General features: G+C 38.9%; 1 protein-coding gene across 9 annotated transcripts in view; it reads right to left on the bottom strand.

Moving 5' to 3' along the window:
* PTPN3 (protein tyrosine phosphatase non-receptor type 3) overlaps positions 1–27,694 on the bottom strand; it is an 82,165-nt gene that overhangs the window by 5,982 nt on the left and 48,489 nt on the right. For 7 of the 9 annotated variants that reach the window (XM_035134340.2, XM_035134341.2, XM_035134342.2 and 4 more), the window contains 19 exons: positions 26,852–26,972; positions 26,058–26,145; positions 24,978–25,066; positions 23,189–23,252; positions 20,525–20,694; positions 19,688–19,822; positions 18,861–19,037; positions 17,877–17,903; positions 16,701–16,875; positions 16,078–16,155; positions 13,628–13,684; positions 13,010–13,166; positions 10,370–10,533; positions 9,045–9,135; positions 6,014–6,075; positions 5,506–5,652; positions 4,906–5,034; positions 2,870–3,015; positions 609–744 (listed from right to left, as the gene is read on the bottom strand). In XM_035134340.2, the coding sequence (XP_034990231.1) occupies positions 609–744; positions 2,870–3,015; positions 4,906–5,034; positions 5,506–5,652; positions 6,014–6,075; positions 9,045–9,135; positions 10,370–10,533; positions 13,010–13,166; positions 13,628–13,684; positions 16,078–16,155; positions 16,701–16,875; positions 17,877–17,903; positions 18,861–19,037; positions 19,688–19,822; positions 20,525–20,694; positions 23,189–23,252; positions 24,978–25,066; positions 26,058–26,145; positions 26,852–26,972 (2,213 nt within the window). The remainder of the gene's footprint in view (positions 1–608; positions 745–2,869; positions 3,016–4,905; positions 5,035–5,505; positions 5,653–6,013; positions 6,076–9,044; positions 9,136–10,369; positions 10,534–13,009; positions 13,167–13,627; positions 13,685–16,077; positions 16,156–16,700; positions 16,876–17,876; positions 17,904–18,860; positions 19,038–19,687; positions 19,823–20,524; positions 20,695–23,188; positions 23,253–24,977; positions 25,067–26,057; positions 26,146–26,851; positions 26,973–27,694) is intronic. The other 2 variants (XM_035134338.2, XM_060282166.1) reach the window with 2 other exon arrangements.

Raw genomic sequence — 27,694 nt, 5'->3', positions numbered from 1 at the left:
AAAAAGGAAAAGGTTAAAAATAACCTACGTTATATTGCATTTATATAATATCATCATTTTCATACACTAAAGTTAACACCAGCATTGCCTTTAAGACCAAGATGGATAGCATGCACAGCTGCCATAGTTCTGCAGGGGGAGGAGAGAGAATCAGCATTAGGTTCTTCAGGTGATTTAAATCCATCTCTGAAGAGCTGAGATAGGTAGCAGAGACAGGGAAAAAAGATAAACCAGCAGAATAGAGGAGGCAGCACAAATTAAAATGGGTTTATCTAAGCCAAATAAAATCTATAGTGCACAGGAAACCACTGTTTCAAATCAGGCCTCGGCGAATACAACAGGATTTCTTGAATAGTTCTAATTCTTGCTGGAATCTCCCTCTGAAAGTATTTTGTTGAAGCATGGCAACTTTAGAGGCAATTAAGTGTTCTTCAGCAGAGACAGAATCACTGTGTACAAGGGATACTATAGCAATGAAATTCCTGTATCAGCTTGGGGGCAGGACTAGATGACCACTGAGGTCTCTTCGAACATTACTATTATATGATTTCAATATACTGAAATTGGGTCAAACACATTGAAAATAGGCTCCTGTACTTTTTACTTACTGATGTTTGCACCATCATAGCACGATGGTCTCGCATCTTTCGTACAATATCCAGTGGATAAACAGGTTGGCATTTTTCAATTAAGCACAGAGCTGTTTCCATAGCAACCAATACTCCAGTCCGGCCTATTCCAGCACTGCAAGAGGTAAGCAACAAGACTGCATTTTTTTAAAACAACAACCAAAGCATATGTTTTGTCCTGAATTCATATTAAAATTATGGCTTTAAAAAAAATACTGTACAGAAAATCTCTTGAAAATATTAGGAATGCTGAATAAAACAGAACACTTAAAAATCACTTCAGCAACATGTTCTTTGCAAATTTGTAAGAAAAACATTTCACAGAAAAATGGAGAAAACAAGTAGGTTTTAGTAATCAATGGTTAAATATGTAATTTTATTTAATTCAAGCTTGGAGTTTTGCTCCCCCCTCCCCGAAGTAACAGGATATCACAAAGAAAAATTCAATGGTCATAGCTGCCCTATTGGGGGAGTGGGGCAGAAGGAGTTATCTCCTCACAGTTAAGAGACTGAGAGCAGGCCAGAAGATTATATGCTCCTCCCTTACCCAAGGCAAACTTCCTCCACCCACCATAACAGTGGTTAAACGGTACACCGGCATCAAAATCAATGAGAGTTAAAAATAATCAGGTACACTGCTTAATCAGAAATTCCAGCCAGCTTCAAATCCTGGTTTCAAATAATTATAAACAGCAAACTTAGACAACCATGGTTAAAATCATATTGGCATATATATATTTAAGTGCAGTTTAGAAAAGCAAGAATGTGCTCTATGGAGTGAGCCATTCTATGCAACCATAGAAGAGATTGTGCATCTTGCGAATGAGACGTCTATGAGTGCATAATAAGCAATTGTGTGCTCCCACACAGAAGAGCAGCCCTCCTGGGTCAGAGCAAGAGTCAATATAGTCCAGCATACTGTTTCTCACAGAGGCCCACCAGATACCCCCGAGAAGCCCACATGAGGGACATCAAGGCAATAACGCACTTGGTATTCAGTGGCCTCTGAAACGGGAGGTTCCATAGAATCAGAGTTGCCAGGAACCATGGAGGTAATCTAGTCCAGCCTCCTGCAATAGAGGATGACAGGTGGCGGTCCAACCTCTGCTAAAACATCTCCAAGCAAAGCAAAGGCCACCTCTTAGGCAAGCAGACTGTTCCACTGTTAGATAGCTCTTATAGTTAGTAAGTTTCTCGTAACATTCAGCCAAATATGCTTCTCAGCACTTTCCATTCATAGGTTCTAGACCTGTCTTCTGGAACAGTTTGCTCCATCTTCTGCATAACAACCCCTCAGATATCGTGTCCCTCCTCCGTCTTCTCTTATCCAGGCTAAACATATCCAGCTCTTTCAACTATTAATTATAGGACTTAGTTTCCAGACTTCTTGCCACCTCAGTCACTTTCCTCCAGACACACTATAGTTTGTTGATGCCCATCTTAAAATGTGGTGCCCCAAATTGGTCACAGTACTCCAGATGTGGTCTAACCAGCATAGAATAGAGTGGAACTGTCACTTTTCCTTCTGGGTTCCCACCACTTTTAACTTCATAATACGTACACTACTAGTACATATCTTATTTGAATTTTTCTACTCTACTCTCAAAGCTAATTAAGCCAGTGGCCATCGCCACATCTTATGGCACAGAATTCTATGAATCAACTACGGTAACTGCCAAGTGAAGAAGTACCTCCTTTTGTCTGTCCTGAATATTCTGCCAATCTGTTTCATTGCATGACCCCAAGTTGTAATATGAGAGAGGAATAAATTAATAAGTCTTTGAATAACTACTAGTCATGGTGGTTATATGGAATCTTCAGGTTCAGAGATAATATGCCATTGAGTGCCAGCTACTGAGTTACGTCTTCATGCCTTGTTTGTGGGCCACCACTAGGAAACAGATGCTGAAGTAGAAGGACCCTTCATCTGATCCAGTGTGATTCCTATGCGTTCTATTTTTAAAAAAGAAAATAACAATAAACCCCACCCCACATAAAATCACACAACCAAGTTGCATTCACAACCAGTCACATTTAAGCTATGTTTTCTGTCTTTTGGGAAAGTCCACTGAAATGAATAAGCATTTAACATACATTTGAACAGTTTCTAAGCAGCCTAAAGCAGTAAGAGCAGTTTTGATTCACTATCAGCTACAACACATTCAATATTCATGAAGCAGACTCAAGAAGTATCACAAACTATTGTGCCAAATGGTTATATGCAGAATTATTTACTGCACCTGCAGTGAACAAGAACTGGCACATTTCCCACTCTCTTTGATCTCATGTAGGTCACAAATTCCAAAAAGTCTGTGGAATCGTCAGGAACACCATGATCAGGCCAAGCCACATACTGGAGATGAGTGACTGTGTGTTCTTCCTCTGTCTGAAATAAATTAACACTTTCACTATAAAGGACTACAGACATTACTGCAAAAACAGCCTTAACTGAAAATTATGTTATGGGAAAATATTGAACAAACCATTGGTCAGTTCAGAGTCTTGCTCAACAATAAATATTGTTGATTTGTGGTCAAAACCAGTAGATCATTCATTTATTTATTAGCTGAATCTCTTTCTCTGCCCCCCATATCCAGAATAGTATTTTCTGTTGTCTCTCTCAGTAGACCCTGGCAATGTACAGTAAACCTACTAGAAATCTAGTTACATTCTCATCTGAATGTTTTCTGTACTCCACATACCAATCAAAAATGTGAAACTGTGATAGCAAATTGTTTATATTTCCATTTTTACAAAGGCAAAAATACTGACACATTCAGAGAATCCTAACTCCAAGCCACCTGTAACACACTGGGTTCCCTGGGGACTCCCTCTTAAGGCACTTTGTCTCTTTATGGCTGGGACTGCCACCTGGTGGGAAGAGAGCTGCTTCAGCTAAATAACAGCTTGGCTGTTGAGAAGAGATTGGAGGTCAGCAGTTTTAAGCAGACTGCAGCAGAAGGGAAACATTAAACCCACTTCTCTATGCACCTAACCTCTCTGCAGCCGTTTTTTTAAAAACAGGTGAGTTCAACATAGTAACACATATAATGCAATGTATAGTTTGGTCCAAAGCTGGTGCTTCCATTTTGCAAAAAAAACTCTGCAAACTCTGTCACAGTATACCAGACACAAAATGTAGGCAGGGTCTGTTTAATGAACAAAAGATGCAACAATGAGCAATCAACTCCAAACCAAATTTGCCATATACCAATTATGCTGCCATAGCCATGTCTACATGTGGCTATATTTTGCCAAAGCCTGCATGAATGCTCAAAGCTCATTAGAGGTCAGTGGCCCTAGCCAAACTGAAACAAACAATAGCAAGATAGGTAAAGCTGCATCAAACAATTTGGACAGGGACAAGAAAGGGTCCCAGTGGTTTCCATGCAGCTTCTTATGCTTTGTTCTTCTACGTTTACTGTTCATTCATCATAGGGTGCTGTATTTGAAGTGTAATAAGAAGAGTCCAGCTGGATCAGGCCAAGCACCCATCTACTCTCTGTTCTCCCAACTGTCATCCAGATACAGTATTATTCCAAATAGGGTTGCACCATAGATTTGCATAGTAATATTATTCCATTAGCAGTTTTTTGTTATTTTCCAAATTACCCCTAAAATAGAAATGACATTTTTCACAGCTTCTTCACACTTTGGTCATTTGAGCTATCAACCACAACTGCAAGGTTTCATTCCTTCTCAGTCATCACTAGGATCTGTTTGTGATAGTTGTGAAACCAGGATTTTTGGTCCAGTACTTATCACTTTGCATTTTACATTACACTGCATTACCATTCAGGTTTGTAGGATTCTCTCTCCTCACTTTTCTGTGCAGCAAAATAAGGAACTGAGTGCTGTACCACTATACTGCACATAGATTTAGTGTTTGAATCAGCAATCACTTATTCATATAGAAATGAGAGCTCAAAATTTTGGCATGTATATGCAAACTTGTACAGTATATGTATTCTCGCGCATGTAAGCATGCACATGCATTGGTGACGAAGAAAGCATCCAAGCTCTATATTGAATCTCATGCCACATACAGCTAAGAGCACTTATACTTGAGTTGCTTATTAATAATAATAATAATAAACAACCAGAAGGTTAGCTTTGACTCGAATAATCTTTGTAGATACATATTCCAGTAAGGCTGAGCAATGGACCAAGCGCAGCAGCATTTAGATCAGGCAACAAGCATGACATGTACATAACCACGTCTGAAGTTTTAATGGTTTTTTTCTTGTAGCAAACTAAAAAAGTAAAAATGACTTACTTCAATATTTGTAATAACCATTTCTCTAAACACGTAAGCAATGGTACAATCTTCAGATCGACACTTGACGCGAAAGTTGCCATAATCCAGAACGTCTGGAGGATCAGGCCAATAAGGATGACATTTGGTCTAACACAAAAGAAAAAACTCATCCAGTCACATTTATATCTTCTATGGAAACATATCTTAGAGGGTTGCTCAAGCAATGCTAATAATCGACATAGTACATACCATGTACTAATTGACACGGCAAAAGGCCCAGGTCCAGGCCAAAGAGTTAGCAGAAGCAATCCCCAAAATATCTCTAGCAGCCGCCACCGCCGCCACAGCAGCTGGAGTTAGCTTATGTTCTAGCAGGCCAGAGTATATAAGGCTTTCATCTTTAGCCTTTCAGTTGCTGGAAACAAAATAGCTCCTTGGTCTTTCCTCCTTGATATGCTAAAAAATTTCACAAGCCACAACTTATTGTCCACCTGCTAAGTTACACTGAAGAATGAAGAAAGAGGGCCTAGTTCCAATTTGTCAAGCAAATCACATCTGAATTCACATACAAACCTCCACACCCAGGAATGGCTTGATAATCAGGTAAACTGTACCTACCCGCCCTCGTTCTGTAAGAGTTGTCAACATGATAATCAGTGATAATCGGTGATCCCAAACTGCTTGCCAGAAATGAACACAGGTGTGTGGAAGAGGCCCTTGAGTGGCTATGTATTTGTTCACAATGCCTGCAGGAGGAATTTCCAGCTACAAGAAGAAAGAAAGCTGTAAATAAGGTTGATTCTTACTAGTAATTTTATTGAAGTATTAGCAAATGCAAGTGGATAATAAATAACAACAACAACAACAACAATTAGTATTTCTAGTTATCCTCAAATACAACATCAACCCACATGATTAGGTCACTAAATCAAAATTGAACAAGAAATTGTACAAGAAATTGATAATTTATGTAAAAAAATTGATAATTCTGATAATTCTGATAATTTTAGTTCTGTAGACCCATTGAAATTAATGGACCTGTTAGTCCTGTCCATTAATTTTAATAGGTCCACTAGTATGGAAACAACTCGTTATAATTATTTCAAGACTTGTCTGTGTTACTTACGTTAACATAATTTGCATTTATGTAATCATCATTTCCTTGTAATATTACTCGAGTAATATCATCTAGCAAGAGAAAAAAATAGTAATTAGGTTGTATAAATTAGTATCACTTTTGACAGAGATGGGGGAATCAATTAGCTGCACAATATGGTCTGCAATAACGGTATTTTGAAAACTTAAGTAAATGAACAATGACCAAATAGGACAGGAAAGAATAGAATGTGCTGGATTCAAATGAATCCTGAATCTCGAGCAGACGTGGTTGCTTCCGAAAGATTTGGGGCTTTCAAACCAAAGTGGGGTCACTCCAAAGGTTCCCAGATAAACACAGGAATCTCCAAAGTGGGGAAAAAAACAGTGCAGGCAGTGGGCCTGCCAAAAGTGAAAAATTATCCTCAAGTGAATGCCATATAAGCCAATGTCAGAATGGGGAGAAGGGGGAACGTCTTTTTTTGGCTGAGTGTTCTATAGCTTCTAATCAAATGGAATGATTCCGAAGCAGTGATGGTAAAGTAATATATCATCACTTTCTGTTCTGTTCTGTGCTAGTTCTGCTATTGCTGCTTACTTGAAACAGTCCTGTCAAGTCGGTTTACACTTCATTTCTGTGACTTTTAGTGCTAACTCAGCAGAGCCAAGTCTGAAGGTGAGTCCCTCCACCCCTTCATTTTAATGCCTTAGCTCCTGCATCTATACTTCTGACAGGTTTCTTACTTAGGAGCACTTCTATGATTTTTAGAATGTTCATAAAGTTGATGGCAACAGAATACGGGAGATTAACCCCACCAAAAATGCAAATGTTTGGCAGTATTAATCCTGTCAAACATACAAATTTCATTCCATTCAGTCAAAAATTTTAAAAAACTTATATGCTGTTAATAATATTAATAATAATCAAAGTTTAATGTGCCCTCCTGAACCTATCCTACTGGAATTTAGCAAAGGAGGGTCTCCCCGAGGGCCTATTATACCTGCAAATTCCATCTAATTCTGTCATAAATGGGGAGAAAGAATTATAGCCAGTGTGAATGGGAAGACGTGAAGTTTCATTCCCCCAAAATTAGGCAGCCTCCAAATTTGTCTGAGCCAAATCAGGTTGTTTTCTGAAGCAATGCTACAAAACACAGCACTGTCTAGGGGAGGCTTTCTCAACATCAAGTTCTTAGATGTTGTTGGGACAACCACTCCCTGGTCCTTGACTGCTGTCCCTCCTGGCTAATGATGAGAGCTGTAACCTAACAACATCTGGTCCAGGTCAAAGGGGAACAGGGGGGGAAACACTACTTTCCTCCTTTTGAAACCCTTCTGATTTCCATCCCCTGTTGTGCTATATGGTGCTAAAAAGCCCTAGTTCAAGATAGGCGTACTACACACACATCCTATATTACGGTCCAAAGACCCGCAAAAACAATTTCAAGAGCAATTTCAAAAGCAAAGTAGAGCAGACATCTGGAAAAGACAGTACTAGACAGTCACTGTGTTTTATCCAAGACATGTTGATTTCTAATTCTAACTACTTCTGAGAGAAATTTTGCCCTGACCAAAATGTCTTATCTTCAAAGAGATACTTGAGATAAAAGATATCAGAGTTTCCAGGTAGATTTACCAATAAGGGCTTAATTAATTGCTTCTTGGCTTGTTTATACAGCCCACATATAGTAAAATGTGTTTTATGCAACCAACAGCTTGAGAACATAAACAGAGTATTCTGGTAAGTTATACCAGTTAGCTTGGGACTTCAGATGACTCAAACTACAGTACTCTCTTGTTGAACTTTGAGTGGAGCATAGGAGCCGTTTGAAGCAGATGGGATATGGTCAACAAGCACTCAGGTGACACCAATCTCTCTTTACTCCACATACCTATAGAACAGGTTCAGGGACTATCACGGTACTTTGCATGACCTGATGAGTAACTGTTTGCTGGAGCTTCGTAGTGTTATGCACTGCGCCTTGGTGGCTTTCCCTTACTCCCGATTCTCCTGCCTTCCCATATGCTCTCAACACACTCAACTACATTGTGTGCAAATGAAAAGAGGCCCACCAAAAGACCAAAGGGATCGGTCATCCATTTGCTCTAGTAGTCTCCTCCTGCACCTTGTTGTTTCTTTGTTGCTAGGGAGTGGTTGGCAGGCAGGGACAATGCATCCTGCTGGGATGCTACTGGGTAGGGCTAGCCTGTCAGCTAAATTAATTAGGGAATGGATTGGTCACATGGGGGGGTTGTCAAAAGGAGTGGTGGGTCAAAGAGGGCTGATTATCTTAATAGGTGTGCCTATCAGAATACTAGGGGTGGGCTCACCCTTTTCAAGACCAGGTTTGTACTCTGGATTTGAACCAGGGTCCTCTAGCATGCAAGACTTAAGTTGTTTTATGAGACCACTTTCAGTCCCTGTGCTCCTAACATCAACATTGATTGCTATAATAATAATAATAAGAATTTATTATTTATACCCCACCCATCTGGCTATGAGGAAAAGGCCAATGCCCCACAATATGTCAAGACACCTGTCTGCTGCTGTGGTTGAGCAGTTTGGGAACTGCTCTGTAGAGGCTACAAATTGGTTTGAGTTTTCTAGATGTCCAGAGATCAGGGGGGGGGGGGTTCCAGCCTTCTGTCTGGTGGAGCTTAGCCTCCAATTTCTGCTTTCAAATCCAATATCCTATGGGCAACTGGAGGGTACTGTGCCTGTGTCTGCTTTTGTTGCAGTTTCTGTTTGGTAAAAGGGCGCTTCTCTCTGTGAATGGGTCTTGAACCACTGTGTATACTCTGTGCAAGCTCCCTGTGTAGGGAGATACTTGATCTACTAGTGGAGCTGTCATGGATCTTTAGATATGGCATAAGGTAAGTTCAGGATTAGTTGCCCCATTTACGTACGACAAATGTACTTTTGCTTACCCTGAATATGTAGAAATAACCTTATTTCGAGGTAGTCCTGATTCACTTTTAGACTGATAAGCATGGAATTGCTGTTAAATATTACAAGGTAAATATTAAAGGAAATAAAGGGCAAAATATAATTTAATACTCACATGGCAGAACATCTTTGTACCGATTTTTCTCCATGTTCTGAGGTAGCTTTGCACAAGTAATAGCTAATCCTGGCTTTTTTCTATAAAGTTGCTGAAAGAAAATAAAAGCTCTTCACTGAATAATTTAATAAGGATCAAGTTGAATCTAGGCAGTCCAGGACCTTCATGCACACTGCCCAGACTTGCTTGAATTATAACAAATATAAAATAATTCCCCACAAATGAACAACTGGCACTTCCTGATCTCTGTAGATGGCAGCTTGACTGGCTCTGGAATTTGGGGTGGTCTTGTAATTACAGACTCCAGATCTCTGGCCAGATCTCATGACAAGTGAGTTGGGGGCTTATTTTATTTTGGGGCCTTGTTCCAAAGTGTTAGCAAATAAATGATAATGCAGGATTAGGCATTTACAGAAGAGAGTTACAGGGCAGGAAGGCGTTCTTAATCCTTGGCTTCCCTATCAAGTCAGAGGAAAGCTGACTAAATACTCCTTAAATTTTGATGCTAGTTCTTAACAGGATTACAGAATAACAGAAATTGTAAGAAGATAAACTTACTCTTTTGACAGCTGCGTGTCATTTAAATACACTGTTAAATAAAATCTAATTATAGCATTATGATATCTACATTGCACTTCTAAAACTGCCAATTAAAGGACTGCATTTAGGTTTTAATTTTGCCGTGAAACACAAGGGCTTTGTAGGCCTATCCAAGCAGCACTTATTAACAAAACATTGCATTTTTCTGCTTTTATATTTTTAGAAACTTGCACTTCAGTACAGTCATACCTCAGGTTGCAAACGTGACCCGTGCGAGAGGCACGTTCACAATCTGCAGCGCTGCGCCTGCGCGTGATGCGATTCGGTGCTTCTGCACATGACGTCATTTTGTGTTTTTGCACATGCGCGAGCGCCGAAACCCTGAAGTAACCCGCTCTGGTTCTTCCGGGTTTGGTGCAGTCCGCAACCCGGAAACGTGTAACCCGCAGCATTCGCAACATGAGGTATGACTGTATAGCTAAAACATGGTCACTGTGCAAACAAAATGCTGGACTAAGTGGGCCTTTGGCCTGATCCAGCAGGGCTCTTTTATGTTTTTAAAGTCATGACTTACAATGCTGCTTTGGCAAGCACCTGAATTAACCCTTAGCTTCTGGAACAGCAAGTGATCCATTCCTGGGCCAATGCTGTCAACAAATATAGCACATGATCACAGAGAAGAGAAAGTTAGAAGGAGAGTAGCTAAGAGAGTAGCGGCTTTATTTCCATCTGTTTAGGAAGAGACACGTTCAAACCAGGGGCCTGACACTGTGATGGTTGCTTACTTCAAACTGAATTAGGACAGTTCCACTTTCTAGTCCTTTCTTTAGTTGCTCCATTGATTCTTCTAAAGTCTCACCATACTCAGAACAGTTGGGAATAATTGTTTCCAGAAAACTAGATCCATCAGCTTCATCTTCCAACTTGTTCTCAACAAATGGTCTAAGAACTAAAAAGACACAGGCAAATCCAGATCTTTTAACATTCTTCAAACAGTAATGTCTAGGTATTTTAAAGAAAATGTACATGGAAAAGGACAGATTTGTAAAAGCTGCTTTGCTAATTGTTGCTCTTTGACAGTTCCAAAGCAAATATCCTAAGGTAGGTGAATATTAGCAGGGAATCATAGAATCATAGAGTTGGAAGAGACCACAAGGGCCATCCAGTCCAAGCAGGAAACACCATCAAAGCATTCCTGACATATGGCTGTCAAGCCTCTGCTAATAATAATAATAATAATAATAATAATATTTATTATTTATACCCCGCCCATCTGGCTGGGTCTTCCCAGCCACTCTGGGTGGCTTCCAACAGAAGAATAAAATAAAATAATCGATTACACATTAAAAGCCTCCCTAAACAGGGCTGCCTTCAAAACAACTTTTCTCCCTCCTCTATATGACCTTTTATATATCTGAACATGGCTATCATATCACCCCTTAACCTCTTCTCCAGGCTAAACATACCCAGCTCCCTAAGCCGTTCCTCATAAGGCATCGTTTCCAGGCCTTTGACCATTTTGGTTGCCTTCCTCTAGACACATTCCAGCTTGTCAGTATCCTTCTTGAACTGTGGTGCCCAGAACTGGACACAGTACTCCAGGTGAGGTCTGACCAGAGCGGAATACAGTGGTACTATTACTTCCCTTGATCTAGATGCTATACTCCTATTGTTGCAGCCCAGAATTGCATTGGCTTTTTTAGCTGCTGTGTTACACTGTTAACTCATGTCAAGTTTGTGGTCTACCAAGACTCCTAGATCCTTTTCATGTGTACTGCTCTCAAGCCAGGTGTCACCCATCCTGTATTTGTGCCTTTCATTTTTTTTTGCCCAAGTGTAGTACTTTACATTTCTCCCTGTTCAAATTCATCTTGTTTGCTTTGGCCCAGTTGTCTAATCTGTTAAGGTCATTTTGAAGTGTGATCCTGTCCTCTGGATCCCCTCCCAATTTGGTGTCATCTGCAAACTTGCTCATGATGCCCTCAAGCCCATCATCCAAGTCATTGATAAAGATGTTGAATAAGACTGGGCCTAAGACAGAACCCTGTGGCACCCCACTAGTCACTTCTCTCCAGGATGAGGAGGAGCCATTGATGAGCACCCTTTGGGTTCGGTCAGTCAGCCAGTTACAAATCCATTGAATGGTAGCATTGTCTAGCCCGCATTTTACTAGCTTCTTTACAAGAATATCATGGGGCACCTTGTAATCAAGATAGGGAGGGAGATGCAATTCAATCACTTTCTGTGTCTCAGCAACTTTTTTTTTCTTTGACAAATTGTTGAAATATTGCTCTCATGTGGGGAAAAATATTTTTAACTCCAGCACCTTATCTTAAAACCTTGATTTGAAACCATGCTGAGATCAGTTTGCAAAGATTGGGTCTACAGACAAGGCCAATTTGGATGTCACAACAAACCATGATTACAGAAAAATCTTGATATAATGGCATGATGGGGGGTAGCTTGGAATCTCAAGTCTCTGGTGCCTGAATCCAGACCAGCAGAGTTCTGAAATTCAAAGATGGAAGATGGAAGGAACATTTGCAGCATTTTCGACAGGCGACATGAAGCAAGGGCAGAGATGCAGAGCTTCTGTGCAGATTTGGTGACAGGCTGTTCCAGTAGAGGTGCAAGAATCTTTTGTGCAAGATTCTGAGGCGAAGAAACACCTTTGTGGAAGATGGAACTGGTTCACCACACGTACATCACAGAAGAAACTGCTCCCCAGTTGGGTGGAGACTCCTTGGAGGTGCATAGCACCAGAATCGTGGTACTGAAAAGTTGTAACGTTGTGATGTTTAACGTGTTTTTCATTCCAGGTCAGAATTGCAGCATGCTGTTGGAATTCCAGCTGATGCAGCATGACTTTTCTGTTTCAGGCTGTAAACGGAACGCAACCATCCAGAAGAATGAAAGTGACTATTGTCCTTTGTTCATTCTCTTTGCTGCCTGATGCTAGAGAGGGAGCCATGCTGCAGTGCTCCGAGTGTATTTTATGTAAATAAAGTAGATTAGCTAAGATGCCACGTTGCTGAGGTCTGTTACGCAATTGCGAACACTCTGCAGATCCATAAGTGTGCTGACGTCAGTTGACATCAGTCGCTGTGATGTTCGGGCTGAGGAAAGCTTTTGAAGCTCCCGAACAATCGACCAGGAGGGAGGGAACATGCCAGTTGGGCATGTGTCTCTGCCAGGGTCCTACTCGAGTGTAGGAGATCCTAACAGGCTATACCCTCTTCCTCCCAGCTTTAGTTAGCTGTGAGATTCCAATGTTTCAAGTGACTCCTTGTAGAAATTTAAAGAACTAGAAATAAAATAGCTTCTAGTGTACAGACAATAATCCTGATCAGATATGTTATGCTCCAAGCAACATGATCCCACCACAGTCCCACTCTTCAATACCAATACATCACATAAATACTTACCTTTCCGCCTGATCAGAAGTACAAGCTCACGTGTATGTGACTCTCTGCTGGCTTTTATAAACATCACTACTTGGTCATGTGTGTGCTCAGAGATGTCCCGGCCATTGATTAATACTATCTGATCACCTTCAAGCAATTTTGGAATGCATTTATCAGACTGCCATAAGACAAAAGAAAATGAAGCTAGTATTTTCAAACCTTTCAGTCTAAGAAACAAATTGGATATTAACTTCAGTGTGAAGGATTTGACTGAATCTATGATTAGCAGTGCTATTCTTTATCTTGATGAAGTATTATCTGCATTAGGAAATCATGGAAAATTTATTTAATGTATTTTGAACAATTTTCCATCGGCAATGTCTGACACTATTCAGTTCAGATTGAGAATGAAGTTGTTCAAATAATCTAGGGGCCCACATCCTGATTTTATGCATTTCTATCGAGATAATGTCCAGGTTTTCTCCCCACTCTCTTATTCTACTAACAATTAGCAGTAGCAGTTATAGCCATAGTAGTAGTAGATTTCAATACTCTGCCTTTTACCCTGACAAGGACTAAAGGAGGCTTATAGATAAAATACAATACAAAAATGAAGGAAGTTCAAAAGTTTATACTTACAGGGGAACCTGGAATGATTCTGGACACAACTAGAGGTATCTTCTGATCAATGCCCCCCTAAAACATGGTGCCAAAGTATTTTTATTTATTATATTTTTATTATTATATTTATATCCAGCTACTCATCTCAAAGGACCCCAGGATGGCAAGCAACAGTGACAAAACAATACAATCTTTAAAACATTTAAAATACATCTGAATAGTTAAAGTATTACTCATTAATAAATGCTATTGTCTTCCCAAGTGGGAAGAACCTCTCCCCAATCTCACTCCTTAATAGAGGGCTGCTCCCAACTCTCCTCCTTACCTTCCAAGTCCCGGACTGCAGAATCCGGGACCGGCAGCCGTGTGACACCGGAAGTTGCGTTGACGTAACTTCCGGTGTTACTTTGCCCTTCTATGGGCACCAAAAATGGCCGCCGCCGGCTTCGAAAGTCACTTCTACGCATGTCAGGAAGTGCGTCGACGCAACCTCCGGTGTCGCTCTGCCCATATATGGGCACAAAAAATGGCCACCGCCGACACCGGAAGTCGCGTTATGCACTTCCGGACATGCGTAGATGCGACTTTTGAAGCCGGCGGCAGCCATTTTTGGTGCCCATAGAAGGGCAAATCAGAAAGGGAAAAAAATGGCCGCCGGCAGGAGAAAATAACGGAGGAAAACGGGAGACGAAGTGATACGGGGGACCACCGGGAAAAGGTAAGTAAAAACGGGGGTTTCCCGGGGAAAACGGGGTACTTGGCAGCTATGCTCTCCTCCCGTCTCTTGTAAGTGGTGGGAAAAGGTGGATGGCTGCCATGGGATGATCTATGTGCTCCGCTCCCCTCTCCAGCAGGAAAGTGGTGCATATCTCACTGCATTCTTTAGGCATGAGGAGTTCCATGCAAGCACAGTAACAGCCCACTGTGGAACAGGGCATCAGGCCGGGGATGCTGTGGCGGTGGGGGGGGGCAGTACTAGAACCTTTTTTTCTAGAAAAAAGCACTGGCAAGAGCTATATATAGCTAGATAGATATATACTAACAGTTCCTGTACTAAGACATAGTCTCTAAACTAGGGCTGGGTGATATCTGATTTTCAACATTGTGATATATCACCAGCTAAACAATGCAATATAGCAATATATTACGATATCTGAAACACAGAACTATATAGGGTGGGCATGAAGGTCTGGCATGTGGATGGCCAAAGGAGCAGTCATGGAGATCTGCAGGTGGGGGATTGGAGATGGGGCTTGGGAGAGAAGGAGCAGGCAGTCTTGGATGCTATGCAGGTGGGTGGTGGGGGAGATGGGGCATATGAAAGAAGAAGCAGGCAGTCTTGGATGTTGTATCGGCTGACAGAGAAAGGGAACTCCGCAGCTATCACAAGATGCTGAGGCCAAAACTCTTCTGTCTTCAGCTGAGACAAACCACGGCGAAGCAGCCAGAGCAGGGAGAGGGAACACCGCTGTTATCGCAAGGCTGAACACAGTTATTGCAAGGTGCCGAGGCTGAAACTGTTCTGCCTTCGGCTGAGACAAACCACACACAGGGACAGGACTACTCAAATTGCTCACAATTATACTGCCCTCTGGTGTTTTGAATGATATATTGTCAGGTCAAATTTAATGAACCAGTTATCGTGATGCAGACTTCATGCTGGTACTGAACGATATAGTGATAAATCGCACATAGCTGTAAGATTTAATCTTTAAAACAGCATTCTGGGTGGGTGGGGGGTTTCACTGTGATTACCTGTTAAAACCACATAATGAAAATCCTCTAATATGTTTACTAGAAAATACTTAGTAATGAACTAGGTCTCATGACCAAATGTTTACATTTGATCTAATTTCTTTACAATCTGTGCAAAGATAGTTAGACTACAGGAAATTACTAGCATAGCTTGGGCATATGACAAATGATATGCACATAACATTATTCCAAATCACTGTGTAAGGGCAAATGTACTGTTAAAACAATGCAAAATCTTTGACTAAAAGAGAATCAATATCTTAATCGGGTCAATAATGACTTGCACTCAAAGCAAAACTTGAGGCAAATTTCAAAGTTTCTGTTTAAAACAAAATATGCACAGAAAGGTGAGAATAGCAAGATTTGTCAGGATTTGCTTACCCCCAATATCCACGTGCAATTTGAAGACCCTTGCATTCCCATTTATATCTAGTGCACAAAGCTTTTTCATAATTAGCATCCACATGACAACACTAATAACTAACCGAGGGCAATAAAATTTGGTTTCTTCAGGGAGAAGATAGGGAGGAAGAACTATCAATACTCCATTAAACCAATCGGTGTTTTGACAGCACAGCAGCATAATACTTTATCACAAACTAGGGAAAGCATATTAAAAAAAGATACAAGCAACATTTCCCAATGGTGCCCCTGCAATGCTCACTCCCAAGTTATATTTGATTATCAATATTGCTTTACTAGTGCCTTTTTACCTTCAGGTTAAATCCAAATTTTCCATCTTCATCTGGCAAAATGCGTATCAAAAGCAAGTCTCCATCAATAACTTCATTCTGAAAGACAAGGAAAAGAGGCTTTTTATCTGTGAACCATGTTAAGTACTACCCTGGAGGGATGACTTGGATACTCTTCAATTTACCTATCATGAGAAATTTTTGCAAACTGGGCATCACCACCATCACATAGATTTGTCCATTTCAAAGGAGCTGTCCAGCCAAAGGCTGAAACTCTATAAGGCTAATTTTGCCCCCCACTCTTAAAAAAAAAAAAATCCACAAGCAAACAAGGCCATTGACAAGTCAACACAAATGTAAAAACAGAGTTTAAATAAAACCATCAATGTAATGGATTCACATCCAGAAACCCTCCAACTTTTCAATACATATTTACGAAGTATTTTTAAAACCTAGTGTACAGATACACACCTCTTCTACAAAATGACCAGGATGGGGGCTGGGTTCCTTAGGATTGGAATTGATGTATGAAAGAAATGGCTGTTAATCAACTGAAACGGTATCCTGTTCTGTCTCACCCATACTGCACCTACACTGCTGTTTAAGCTTATCAGGAAGTGCCAGTTTCGTCTTGTTTATCATACCTTATCAAAGTAGTATTGATTGGAGTCATCCATTAAAAGTCCTTTTGAAACATTTTCATTTGTTTCTAAAGACTGTTTATCTGTTCCATTCAAAGGATGAGACCCTGAAAGGTTGCCAACTCCATTGAGAGTCTGAGACAAAACATCCTGTGTTGCATTATTTTCCAATATGTTCCTTCATTAAAAAAAACAACAAGTTAAACATTAATAGCCAGACCTCACTATTTAGTGTAAGCCAACAATTTTTATACAAAATTATTTCTTCTTCTGGATATCTAGGATTTCTTTTTGACAAGCCAGTTGTGGGATTTTTTTTCAGGATTTCAAATTTTTCATTTACTTTAGCTCACTTTATTCCAGCCCCACACTTTAAGATACAAGAAGAACATAATAATTATTCACATTTTCACTAGTAATAACAGCTCAAGTTTTTCTGGTGCAGAAAATATAATGTTAATAAAATATTTTATACACACACATGCTCACATGTTACACCAAGTCAGTCTTAAACTATGGTTTACCAGGGACCAGCTGAAATTGCACCCACCCTTTCATGTCTTGGAGATGTGAGTATCAAACAGACCACAATAACAAGCCAACAATAAACCATTGCTTATTTCGAGAGAAACAAATCTCCATCACTAGTTTATACATAATCCTAACCTAACACACTGATTTGTTTTAGTTACAGGTAGGTAGCCGTGTTGGTCTGACGTAGTCGAAACAAAATAAAAAAATTCCTTCCAGCAGCACCTTAGAGACCAACTAAGTTTGTCATTGGTGTGAGCTTTCGTGTGCATGCACACTTCTTCAGATACACTGAAGCAGAAGTCACCAGACCGTTATATATAGTGAGAGGGTGGGGAGGGGTATTACTGATTTGTTTGTTCCTGATGGGGCAAAGCGAGGAGGGGAAAAGGTATGATTTGAACAACTTATGTTAGGGAGCTTGCTCATTTGTTTAACTATGATTTACTGTATCAGAACACTTGGGGGGGGTGAGGAGTAATATTTTAATTGCAAGTAAACACACCCAGAGGATGTGGCCACTGGATATTTGAAAAATGTCAAAAATGAATAAATACATGTTATTAATTATGTTTTCTGGGATTTAACTTTAGAATATCTTAAAAATTTAGTTACAAGAGGAATTTGTGACACTGTTGGAAAACTCACTTTGGTGATTCCTGTTCTGATGATCTGCTGAAGAAAAAGCACACAAACAGTGGATAATTAATATGAAATGTTTTATAACCAAGATTTTTAAGCAGTACAGAAATGGTGTATTCAAAAACATTTATCAAAAGCTTATCAGTTTGATTTTATGAAGAAAGCAAAACTTGACAAGAATCTTCTTTCTGCTATGAGACTAAAATTATTCAGGCATTCACATGCCAATTCAAAACAGGTATAGAACAAACTGCACTGGTACTCTGCAAAATCATTTAAGCAACACTCATTTGGCTCTCTAGAGTCACCCTGTTTCAAAATCTAGGCGAATTACATGTTCCATTTTAAAAATTGTAAAAGTTCCAGAAAACATATACATTCTTAAAAGGATGCAAGGAAAATAACTAGTTTATCAAAATTCACTCATACGCTGTTCTTATGCCCTTGAAGGAACGCAGAAAATACTTTGTTCACTCACACTGTCATCTAGGTCTATTACTGTAGTTTCATGAACCCTAAAGGCTGGTTTGGATGTGGACAACAGTCAGAAAAAGCAGAAATGGTAATGACATATGCTTTCTGTTTCCCCTGCTTGTTTATATAATAGGGCAGGGGTCAGCAAACTTTTTCAGCAGGGGGCCGGTCCACTTTCCCTCAGACCTTGTGGGGGGCCAGACTATATTTTGGGAAAAAATATGAATGAATTCCTATGCCCCACAAATAACCCAGAGATGCATTTTAAATAAAAGGACATATTCTACTCATGTAAAAACATGCTGATTCCCGGACCGTCTGTGGGCCAGATTGAGTTAGTGATGTCTCTAATTAGGAATTTGGTACTTCTGACTCATGGTTATGATATCAGTCTTCTTTACTAGCATTATTCTTTCTCTACTGAAATATTTGATATGAAATATCTTCTTAATTTTGTTGTTCACCAATTATCAGTGCAGAGTAGCACTGAAATCACTGTTTGTAGAGGTTATTTACCTTCTCCATGGGCTGCGACTCCGGGACAACTCTGAATCACTATCCTTGGAAGCTGGGGAAACTTTATAGGTGTAGAACACATCTTCTGTTTCAGTTATATAGGAAATCTCATTTGCAAGGTTATCTACAGATGAGTGTCGTGGTTTACGAATCTCATGTCGTAATCTAGGACTTCGCCTTAAAAGAGGTAGGATTCAGAAGTTAGTTGTGATAGTATCTTTCTTAAATGTTTTTTAAATATGAGAAGCTTAATATATTATAACGCACATTTATTTTATCAAATGTTTAATAATATTTTTTAAATTCAAAGCCCATTTATTCCAAGTAGACATGAGCTATAACATGCAGAATGGACCACAGACAAAACCTATATAGAAGAAATGTGTTTACTCATTAATAAATTCTATTGTGTTCATTGAGGCTTACACTCAGATTAGCATACACAGAATTGCAATCTACGCACAATTTTCTACTTTTAAGTAGAAAAAAAGAATGTGAAATTCTGTTTAACTTCAATCAAGTATCACAACTACTTGGGATAGGCACTCAGGAAGTCAGTCTTTAAATTTTAGAATTGTGGGAGAAAGATCCCCTCCACTACTTCTTCACATATTGAAGCTGTTGAATCAAAAGCCACATCCAATAACCAAGCACTGTCTACTGGAAATAATTGCAGCAACATTTTGAAATATAGCTATTTTGAATCTTTATTATTCATCTTTAAGAGAGATCATGATTGCATCAAAATAATTAATTTTTGACACAAAAGTTTGCCTTGTGCTCGTGTCCCCTCCCATTTTATAGAAGATAAAAAAGATAATTCTTACCAATTTGGGGTAACTGGAGGAGACCGAGAAGGAAGACTTTTGGTCTCTAGGTGTTCAGCTGACAAAGATCTCCTCATAGCTGCATTCCAAATCATACCACCTATTACTTTTCTGCAGTAATGAGTGTTAGAAGATCTGAAATTAAACAACATACTTTAGACAAAGTACTTTGTGGAGAATAAATCTTTATTTTAGGTGCAGAAACAGGAAATTCTTACTGGAAATTCATGTTCTCTAAACTCCCAGAGGACATTTTAATTCTAACTGGCCCCCGAGCCACCCCCAAACCGAGCTAGGTCACACTCTGAAGAGCATTGCATTAAGCAAAAGTTCTTTAGAATGCTGCTGCTGTGGAAGTCAAAAAGTTGCCAGAGAGAAAGTGGGAGCTACACCCCTTTACTGCATACACTCAGAAGGGGGACAGACTTCACTTCAAAATGCTCATCTTTCTTTCAAAAGTTCTGATCACAGCTCTACAAGAGAACAGAACCTGTAATGTGGAACTGCACAGAGAACATGAAGAACATCATTAAACTAGTTTCATTAAACTAGTTGTCAGACACATGCCAAATATAGTCCAGGCTGGCCCTTGCTGTGTTCCACACTGGCAGTTATTTTAAAGTTCATTTCTTTGTTTCATTAGAATTGACACATTGCAATTGTAACAGACTCCCCTGGCTTCCCTGTGAGACAATTTCCAGGCTTCTAGTGATGTGCTGGGAAGTCAACCAGAATTTACAAAATCAGCCTTAAATTATTCACAAAACTAAGTATTATATATGCAAACGGGTTTCAGAATTACATTCAGACGTATTCTGTTTAGGAGCTCATACTCACTTGGTTGGTGTTCTAGAACTCGTGGTCCAATAATGGGAAAGTAGCTTCTCATGAGGTAGCATCTTCTTTGCCTGGAAAAATGTGTGAAGCTCCACACAAGATTTCCACAGGTTTTTGCATGCTCGGTAGTTTAGCATATTGAAGGCAACTATGTGTTCCCTGGATTCATTCTGTAACAATAAAATATGTATCAGAATTATTCTAATCAATAATTAGAATATGTATAAAGTATTGCAGTAAGAGGTTATCACAGTAAGAGATTACCACAGGACAGACAACAGAAGTTAAGCTATCCCTGTACAGATAGGGGCACAACTGGGCCACCAGCTGAAGGTGATAGAAGTCACCCATGGCACTGAGGCCACCTGAGCCTCAGGTGACAGCAAAGAATTCAGAAACACCCCCAAGCTATTCCTATTCCTTCAAAGGGAGTATACCTCCATCAAGAGCTGGCACCCTCCCATCCACTCAGTCTAGAGAAACACACGCTATCTTATCTGGACTGAGCTTCAGTTTGTTGGCTCTCATCCCTTGGCCGTATGAGCTTACTGGAGCAGCTGGATAGCCTCTCATGAAGTTACATAAACAAAGTTTGGTCATTCCTGGGGACTACTGTCTTATAAGAATTTTATATACAAGGCAAGACCCGTTTGTAAATGTTAACACTGAAATGGAAATATATGATGTATTTTCAGCTTTGACTTAAAGTAGAATTTACAGGTGCAAATACAGATGTATGGTTACATGTTCCCAGTGCTTAGCAGTACTGGGTAATAGCTGCTTTCCACATGTACAGAATGTGGGGGTAGTTCCAAATAAGCTGTACTATAAATGTTGCAATTCTACCTTTTGCTGCAAGATGGCCTCATAATACTATTTGTTTGCAACAGAAAAACAATTCTGCCAACATATATCTGTGGTAACAGTGTCAATATTGTCAGATTTGTACAAGCTTTTGTATATACAGTACGTATACAAAATGTATATATTTCAATAGGTTCCAAATATTCTCCCAGCTCTCCCCCTCCCCTTCCCATGGATTGCCCTGAGCTCTTTACAATGGTTTGAGGTAGAGGGCTGGAAAAAAATGGACAGAGGAAAATGGTAGTGAACTCTTCTGAACAATTATAGCTTGGTCTGCTAAAGAAAGTACTGGGGGGGAAATGAACCTGGACAGATTGAATAAAACTGTTGACATTATAAGTTTCTTTATTTTTTTTGTAAGGAGCAAAGGAAGAGTTATTGAACCCATCAGTCAATGAGACAGCAAACAATGCTTAAGGTTAACATTCTTCACTAAGAAGAGATCTGATCCATCTGCCACTTTGTAGGACATGTCATATTGGCTTTAATTTAAAGCTGCTTTTGTAACGCTTTTCTAGAAAGCAGAAATCTGCAGCATGATCACCAGTAGATACCAGACACCACTCATTTGAAAAAGAAAATATGTATTTGGCTGCAAATCTCTAGGGACATCAGCAGAGAATTTGTATGGATCAGATTTAGAAATAACCCACATGAAAAAATTTCTTACGTGTTTACTGCTTTATTCCACTTGCTTTCACTCTAAGGGATTCTCCAGATATTCTTTTCATTGCACATTCTTAATGATTTGTGCTCCTGATGCTATGGGGGGCAGCCATATGTACTGGTAATTCCACTTTATATAAATATGTGTTGGGGGCGGTGTTTTATACTGCTTCATTTCCTATCAATGTATATCCTGTAGCAGCCTGCTGAAATACCATAACTTTTCATGCCACAAATATATTGGTGAGTGGGGGATACTGGCAAGCTTTTGTTATGCTATAGGCCCTTATAGGACAGCAATATAGCAGTAGCATTAGGGAAGCATTGGACAACAACTACTAAAGCAGAATAAATCAGCTATTAATGAACTAGTATTGTGTCAATAATTTTAACACTGTCTGACCACCAAGCTTAGGGAGTTGGGAAACTTATTTGGCCTAAGCCAGTACAAAAATCAAACCAGAGCCTTCCAACCAGATTCTGCAAGTCCACTCCAAAACACTGCAATTAGGGACCCAGGATTTCCAGAAAAGAGCACATCAAATTTAAATGAGGTACAGTAGTTTATTTACAGTGCATAAAAATACAAGTCAGAATAAAACAACAAATCTAGCTGATCTAGCCTGCAAGGTACATGGCCCCACACAACAGGAACAAGTAGCACAGTGTGAAGTATAGAATAAAGGAATAACCCAAGAAACTGGCCCAGCAACTGACCCAGAGATTCCCAGCTAATTAGAAGCTCTGCTAGCTAGAACCTTGAATACATGTGTTCCCACAGAGGCACAGTTGCTGTTAATTGAGCAGACCACCATGCTGACTTCATCAAATTAATTATCAGATCTCATTACATCTTTTCTTTGAATTAAAAATCAGGTGCAGGGCACAGGGTAGGAATAAAATCTCTGATCAAAGTATTCAGTCCAAATGTCAATCGCCTCTACAGCAATCAGCGTCACATATCATCAATGTATTATGAAATATAAACTATAAGAAGGATCCTTGTACACCTTGTTTTCCAACTCATAGACATGGCCTTTAATTCATTGCTTCATCTTGTGGCAAGATTGGAGGTTAATTGTAAAAAAAAGTCTAGGGGTGGAGTGGCTGGGGGAAACAAACTAGTCTACTCACATGTTTCTGTCGCTGCTGGATAAAGAACTTCTTTCGCTTAAACGAAATTTTTATTATGTTCACCCTGAAAAGGAACAAGTTATACTATATCATACTCTAAAAACATAACACAATTAAAATAAACATTGATAGAAAATACATGTACAACAATGCAATGTACAATTAACTTCTAAGTTAATTTAGAAGGTTCACATAAGGGAAGTTTCCTTTCTCCCCTTTCCTCTCAAGCCTTTCTGGAGAATCAAGAGGCCCTCCTGAACAATGTGGGATGTTGCTGGGGAAGGGGAAATTACCTCCACCCCAGCCAGCAGCCCCACACCTTGTCACACTTTATACAGAAGGGCTCCATTGTATCTGAAACAGAACTAAAATCTAAGTAACTAGCTATAATTAACTAAAACATTCTCTTTTCATAGAAAATCGCTATCACTACCATAAGTTTGAAGCAGAATTTGAAATGAAAGGGAGAGCCTACATTCAAAAGTGCTTTCCTGTACAATCCACTCAACCAATATCCTTGCAATTTGTAGGTAAGCAATAAAAATGTTAAAATAGTTACTTTCAGATTTTGCATGGAAATAAAATAGAGGCAATAACACACTAAAGGTAATTGGGTGCACTCCGCAATTTCACGACAAAAACAATTGTTTCTAGGAAACAGGATTGGATTGGATTGCACAATTCCTGACAAGACTCCTACGCTCTGCTCTAACAAGCCTCATCCTTCAAAACCAGCTGAATACTGTCAAGCAAGCTTGGACTACATGCCCATCAAGAGACTGACCTGAGTCTAGGAACACCCATTCTTTGCATTCCTCAATCTAAAAGGTTGCTGTGCACATCCATGGGTTACAGGTGTGGCACATTCCATTATAATGGGCTGTCCACAGAAGTACTAACAGCTTCCTATTGCAATCAGTATGGATGCCTGAGGAATTTGGTATTTGTGAATTCCAATTCAAACTGACCCGATCTGCACGCTGTAGATGACATGCAGATTAAAACGTACTTTGGATTTTGCACTTCTCTGAATTTTGTGGCAATTCTGTGATAATATTTTTTAAAAAATCACAGAATAATGGGAAAGAATTGATTTATGAATGAACACAGAGAAAATTGACATGGAAAATAAATATGATTATGTACCCCAGCAATCACGATCTTTCTGTTTTTGCAACTTGTAAGCCTTTTTATTTATTTTATTATTTTATTTTATTTTATTTCATAACATTTATATACCACTAGATTGTGGGGAAAACCTGAGAGCAGTTTACAAAAAGGGTTTAACAATAAATTATCACTAAAAAATACAACCATAATTTAAAACACAAGGGTTAAAACCTTTAACCCACAATAGATTAAAACAAATTAAAACTCCTACATTATTTAAATGAAAATCATGATGCCTAGCTTTGCTATTGATATAGAAAGAAAATTTAAGATTCCAACTGATGGAAAAAGTTTTAAAATTTACAAGGAAAACAATGCACACAATTAATTTAATTTGACCTGGATTTAAATATAATTCCTATTCACAGATAGGGAATGATTTCAGATAGTGAGGCTGATAAAGATGTCACAGTAGAAAATAAAGGAGACTAGATAGACCAGTGATCTGACTCAGTAAGAAGCAACTTCACATGTAACCATGGCTCAGTTCCACACACCAAGCATTAGAGGGCTGGATTTCTAAATAGACTTCAATCTCAACACCTTCCATCTTCAGATTTGTTATTTTCATGTTCAATCTTAAAACTTTATACACCCACCCAGACCCCAAGTATTTTACCAAGGATAGAAGCTTGTGCAAATGAGTTTCCTATATACAGCAATGCCTCCTGAAGCAATTCCAATCATAAGGTCGAGATTATGAAGATCCTAAAAATAAGAACCACAGAAAAAACTGGTAAAGTAAAGCACTAAGAATCCTATTCTACAAATGGATACTTTCAATTTCTCTCTGTGTGATGGGGGATAAAGAACTGGATGTCTCCACATAAAAAGGACCTGACCAATTTCTGTATTTGGGAGAAACAACCCAGACATGCTTAATTAAAAACACACATACACATAAAATAACAATATCAGATATGCCAGAGTTTTTGCATGCCAAGTCATTACTGTGAGTATGCATTGTAGCTTAGTTGTCAGTGGATGCTGGTCATGATGCCATTTACTGGAGTTGAAATCCAAAGAAATGGATGACTATGTCTGCATGCATATGGAAGGAAAGTTTAAGCTGGTGTTTCCTCAAACAGCAATTCTTCACCAGATAGCAAGTCCCCATTTAAAACTGAAAGGACTTTCAAAAACAGTTGGCAATATGGTGAGGACAGGGAGGGTATGCTTCCCCAGAAACATGCATACATACACACACACACATCACAAAAATCCTGATGAGCACCCAGTTCCAAGGCAGCCCATACTATGCAAGGAAACATTTCAGTCTAAAACTATAGCTTAACTGAAGATTTCTATAGAAGCAACTGACTTATGCCACCAAGAATGCTTTTTACAATGTCAATTATAAATAAAAAAGGCAGAAGAAAATATTAAAATATTAAAAACTCAGTTGAGAATTGACAATATTGCAAGTTTTTCTCAAATACATATTTTAACCTGGTTAAAAGTAAAGGACAACAACAACTCCTGCTTAAGAAAGTAAGTTATAAAGATGCAAGTTATTTAATGGTAATGTCCCCATAGGTGTATAAGAAATAGAAGTTTTTTTATGCTTAGCTGTTTTAGGTGCAAAAAAGAGAGTTTTTCTCTTACTTAGCTATTTTAATATTAAGGTATATATGGGGTTTTTTTTAAAAAAAGTTTAAGTACAAGTTGCTGTAAATATAAAAAAGAACGGTAAACATACTCTACCACTGTGTAATTCTACTCCATAGAATTCAAGTGTTCTTGCTATATTAATGTAGCAGGACTCTGCTTCTGACTGACTGAGGCCCCTGGGGGAAAAACCCAATAAAGTATTAAAGGCAATAAAATCCTAATTGGAAAGTAATTTATCTATAACAGAAACTTTAAGTACAATTATGAAAATAAATTCAAGGTACACATTCAAATAAAAATCTGAACTCTTTTTCCACATTTCAGTCTCATGATGGATTCACCTACAGTCATTATGTAGAAATACATCTACTGTTTAAGTTTCTATTACTGGGGGCAGACCTATGCCCCCCAAAAATCAAAGGTCTTGTTTCCCGTATAATGAATGTTAGTATTGTCATACAATGAGATGCACTCCCATTTTAAAGCAGAATAGAGCAGTAAATTAGCAGCCAAAATTTTTAGGAAAACTCCAAATTTTCAGAATTTTTGGTACCTATTCTCTCCAGTGTATAAGTAGAACCAATGTCACTTAATAGTGATCAGTTCACCCAGCACATCTGGGTATCTCATGCATACAGGTTTGGGGCAGCCAAATTCCTAAAAAATACAAAAATTCTCACATTTGGAACCATTTTTATTAATGTGTATTATACTCCAAGAACTAACATATCTTTGCCAATTACTGGGAGCCTACAGTATGAAGTCTGAATATACAATATGCTGTGAATTAATAATTTGAATCACAGTTAAATTCTATACTTCATGCAAATTATCCATTTATGTATATATCACAATATATATTACTATTTCAGAAAACAATACCTGTGCTGTTCATGCAGTGATTCAACTTTGGTTGTGAAATCTTGATTTTGCTCTGGTATAAAGCAATAGTCTGAAAGGTATCCTGGAAGATGGGTGGAACCATTATGGTCTCCAAGCTGAGCTTTTTTGGGGTAGGTCGGTGGGTGGTGGGATGAGAAGTAAAAGAACACACACAATAATTGTTTTCTTAATGCAAATACAAAGGTGCTTTAACAAAATCTTACTCTACACAAATGGCACAATGAATAATGTCACGTAACTCCTACAGAAGTTCCTAATATTGCTCCACTTTCTTCCATTGAGATATGTGAGAAAATACAGCTAGCAATAGCATGCCAACGCAATACTTGGTTCAAGATGAATAAGGGTCAGAGACAGGAAGCATACCTAAAATCAAAGGCAATTAACAGTCCTAAACGTACACAAAGAGCAGTGATTTTATGGATTAGCAGACATCCATTTCTAAGTAAGAGTCATAGAATTAAGAGTTTAGGCCCTCTATTATTTTACCCAGTTTAATAAAAAGTTAATCTTCACTATTTCATAAAATCAGCATTTTCAATATATATATACATATTATATAAAATCCTTAATACCTTTGATGATAAAGCAGCATACAAATTATGTTAAAATGAATTTAAATTAACTGAATTTAAAAGTTGCATTTAAAATTGAACTCAAAAGAGCCCTATCATTAGGAATTAAAAACCTAGTTCAATCTGCTGCTGGTCCTAGATTTCCACAGAATATGCAGTTGTTTATAGTAATCCTATATGTCACAGACCTGTAAAGTTCCCACTATGAAACGATCAAACCAGTTGAGATCCCACTCATATTTAGGAT

This window comes from Zootoca vivipara, chromosome 13, assembly GCF_963506605.1.
Source record: "Zootoca vivipara chromosome 13, rZooViv1.1, whole genome shotgun sequence".
Lineage (NCBI taxonomy): Eukaryota > Metazoa > Chordata > Lepidosauria > Squamata > Lacertidae > Zootoca > Zootoca vivipara.
This window is presented reverse-complemented; position numbering and strand designations above follow the sequence as displayed.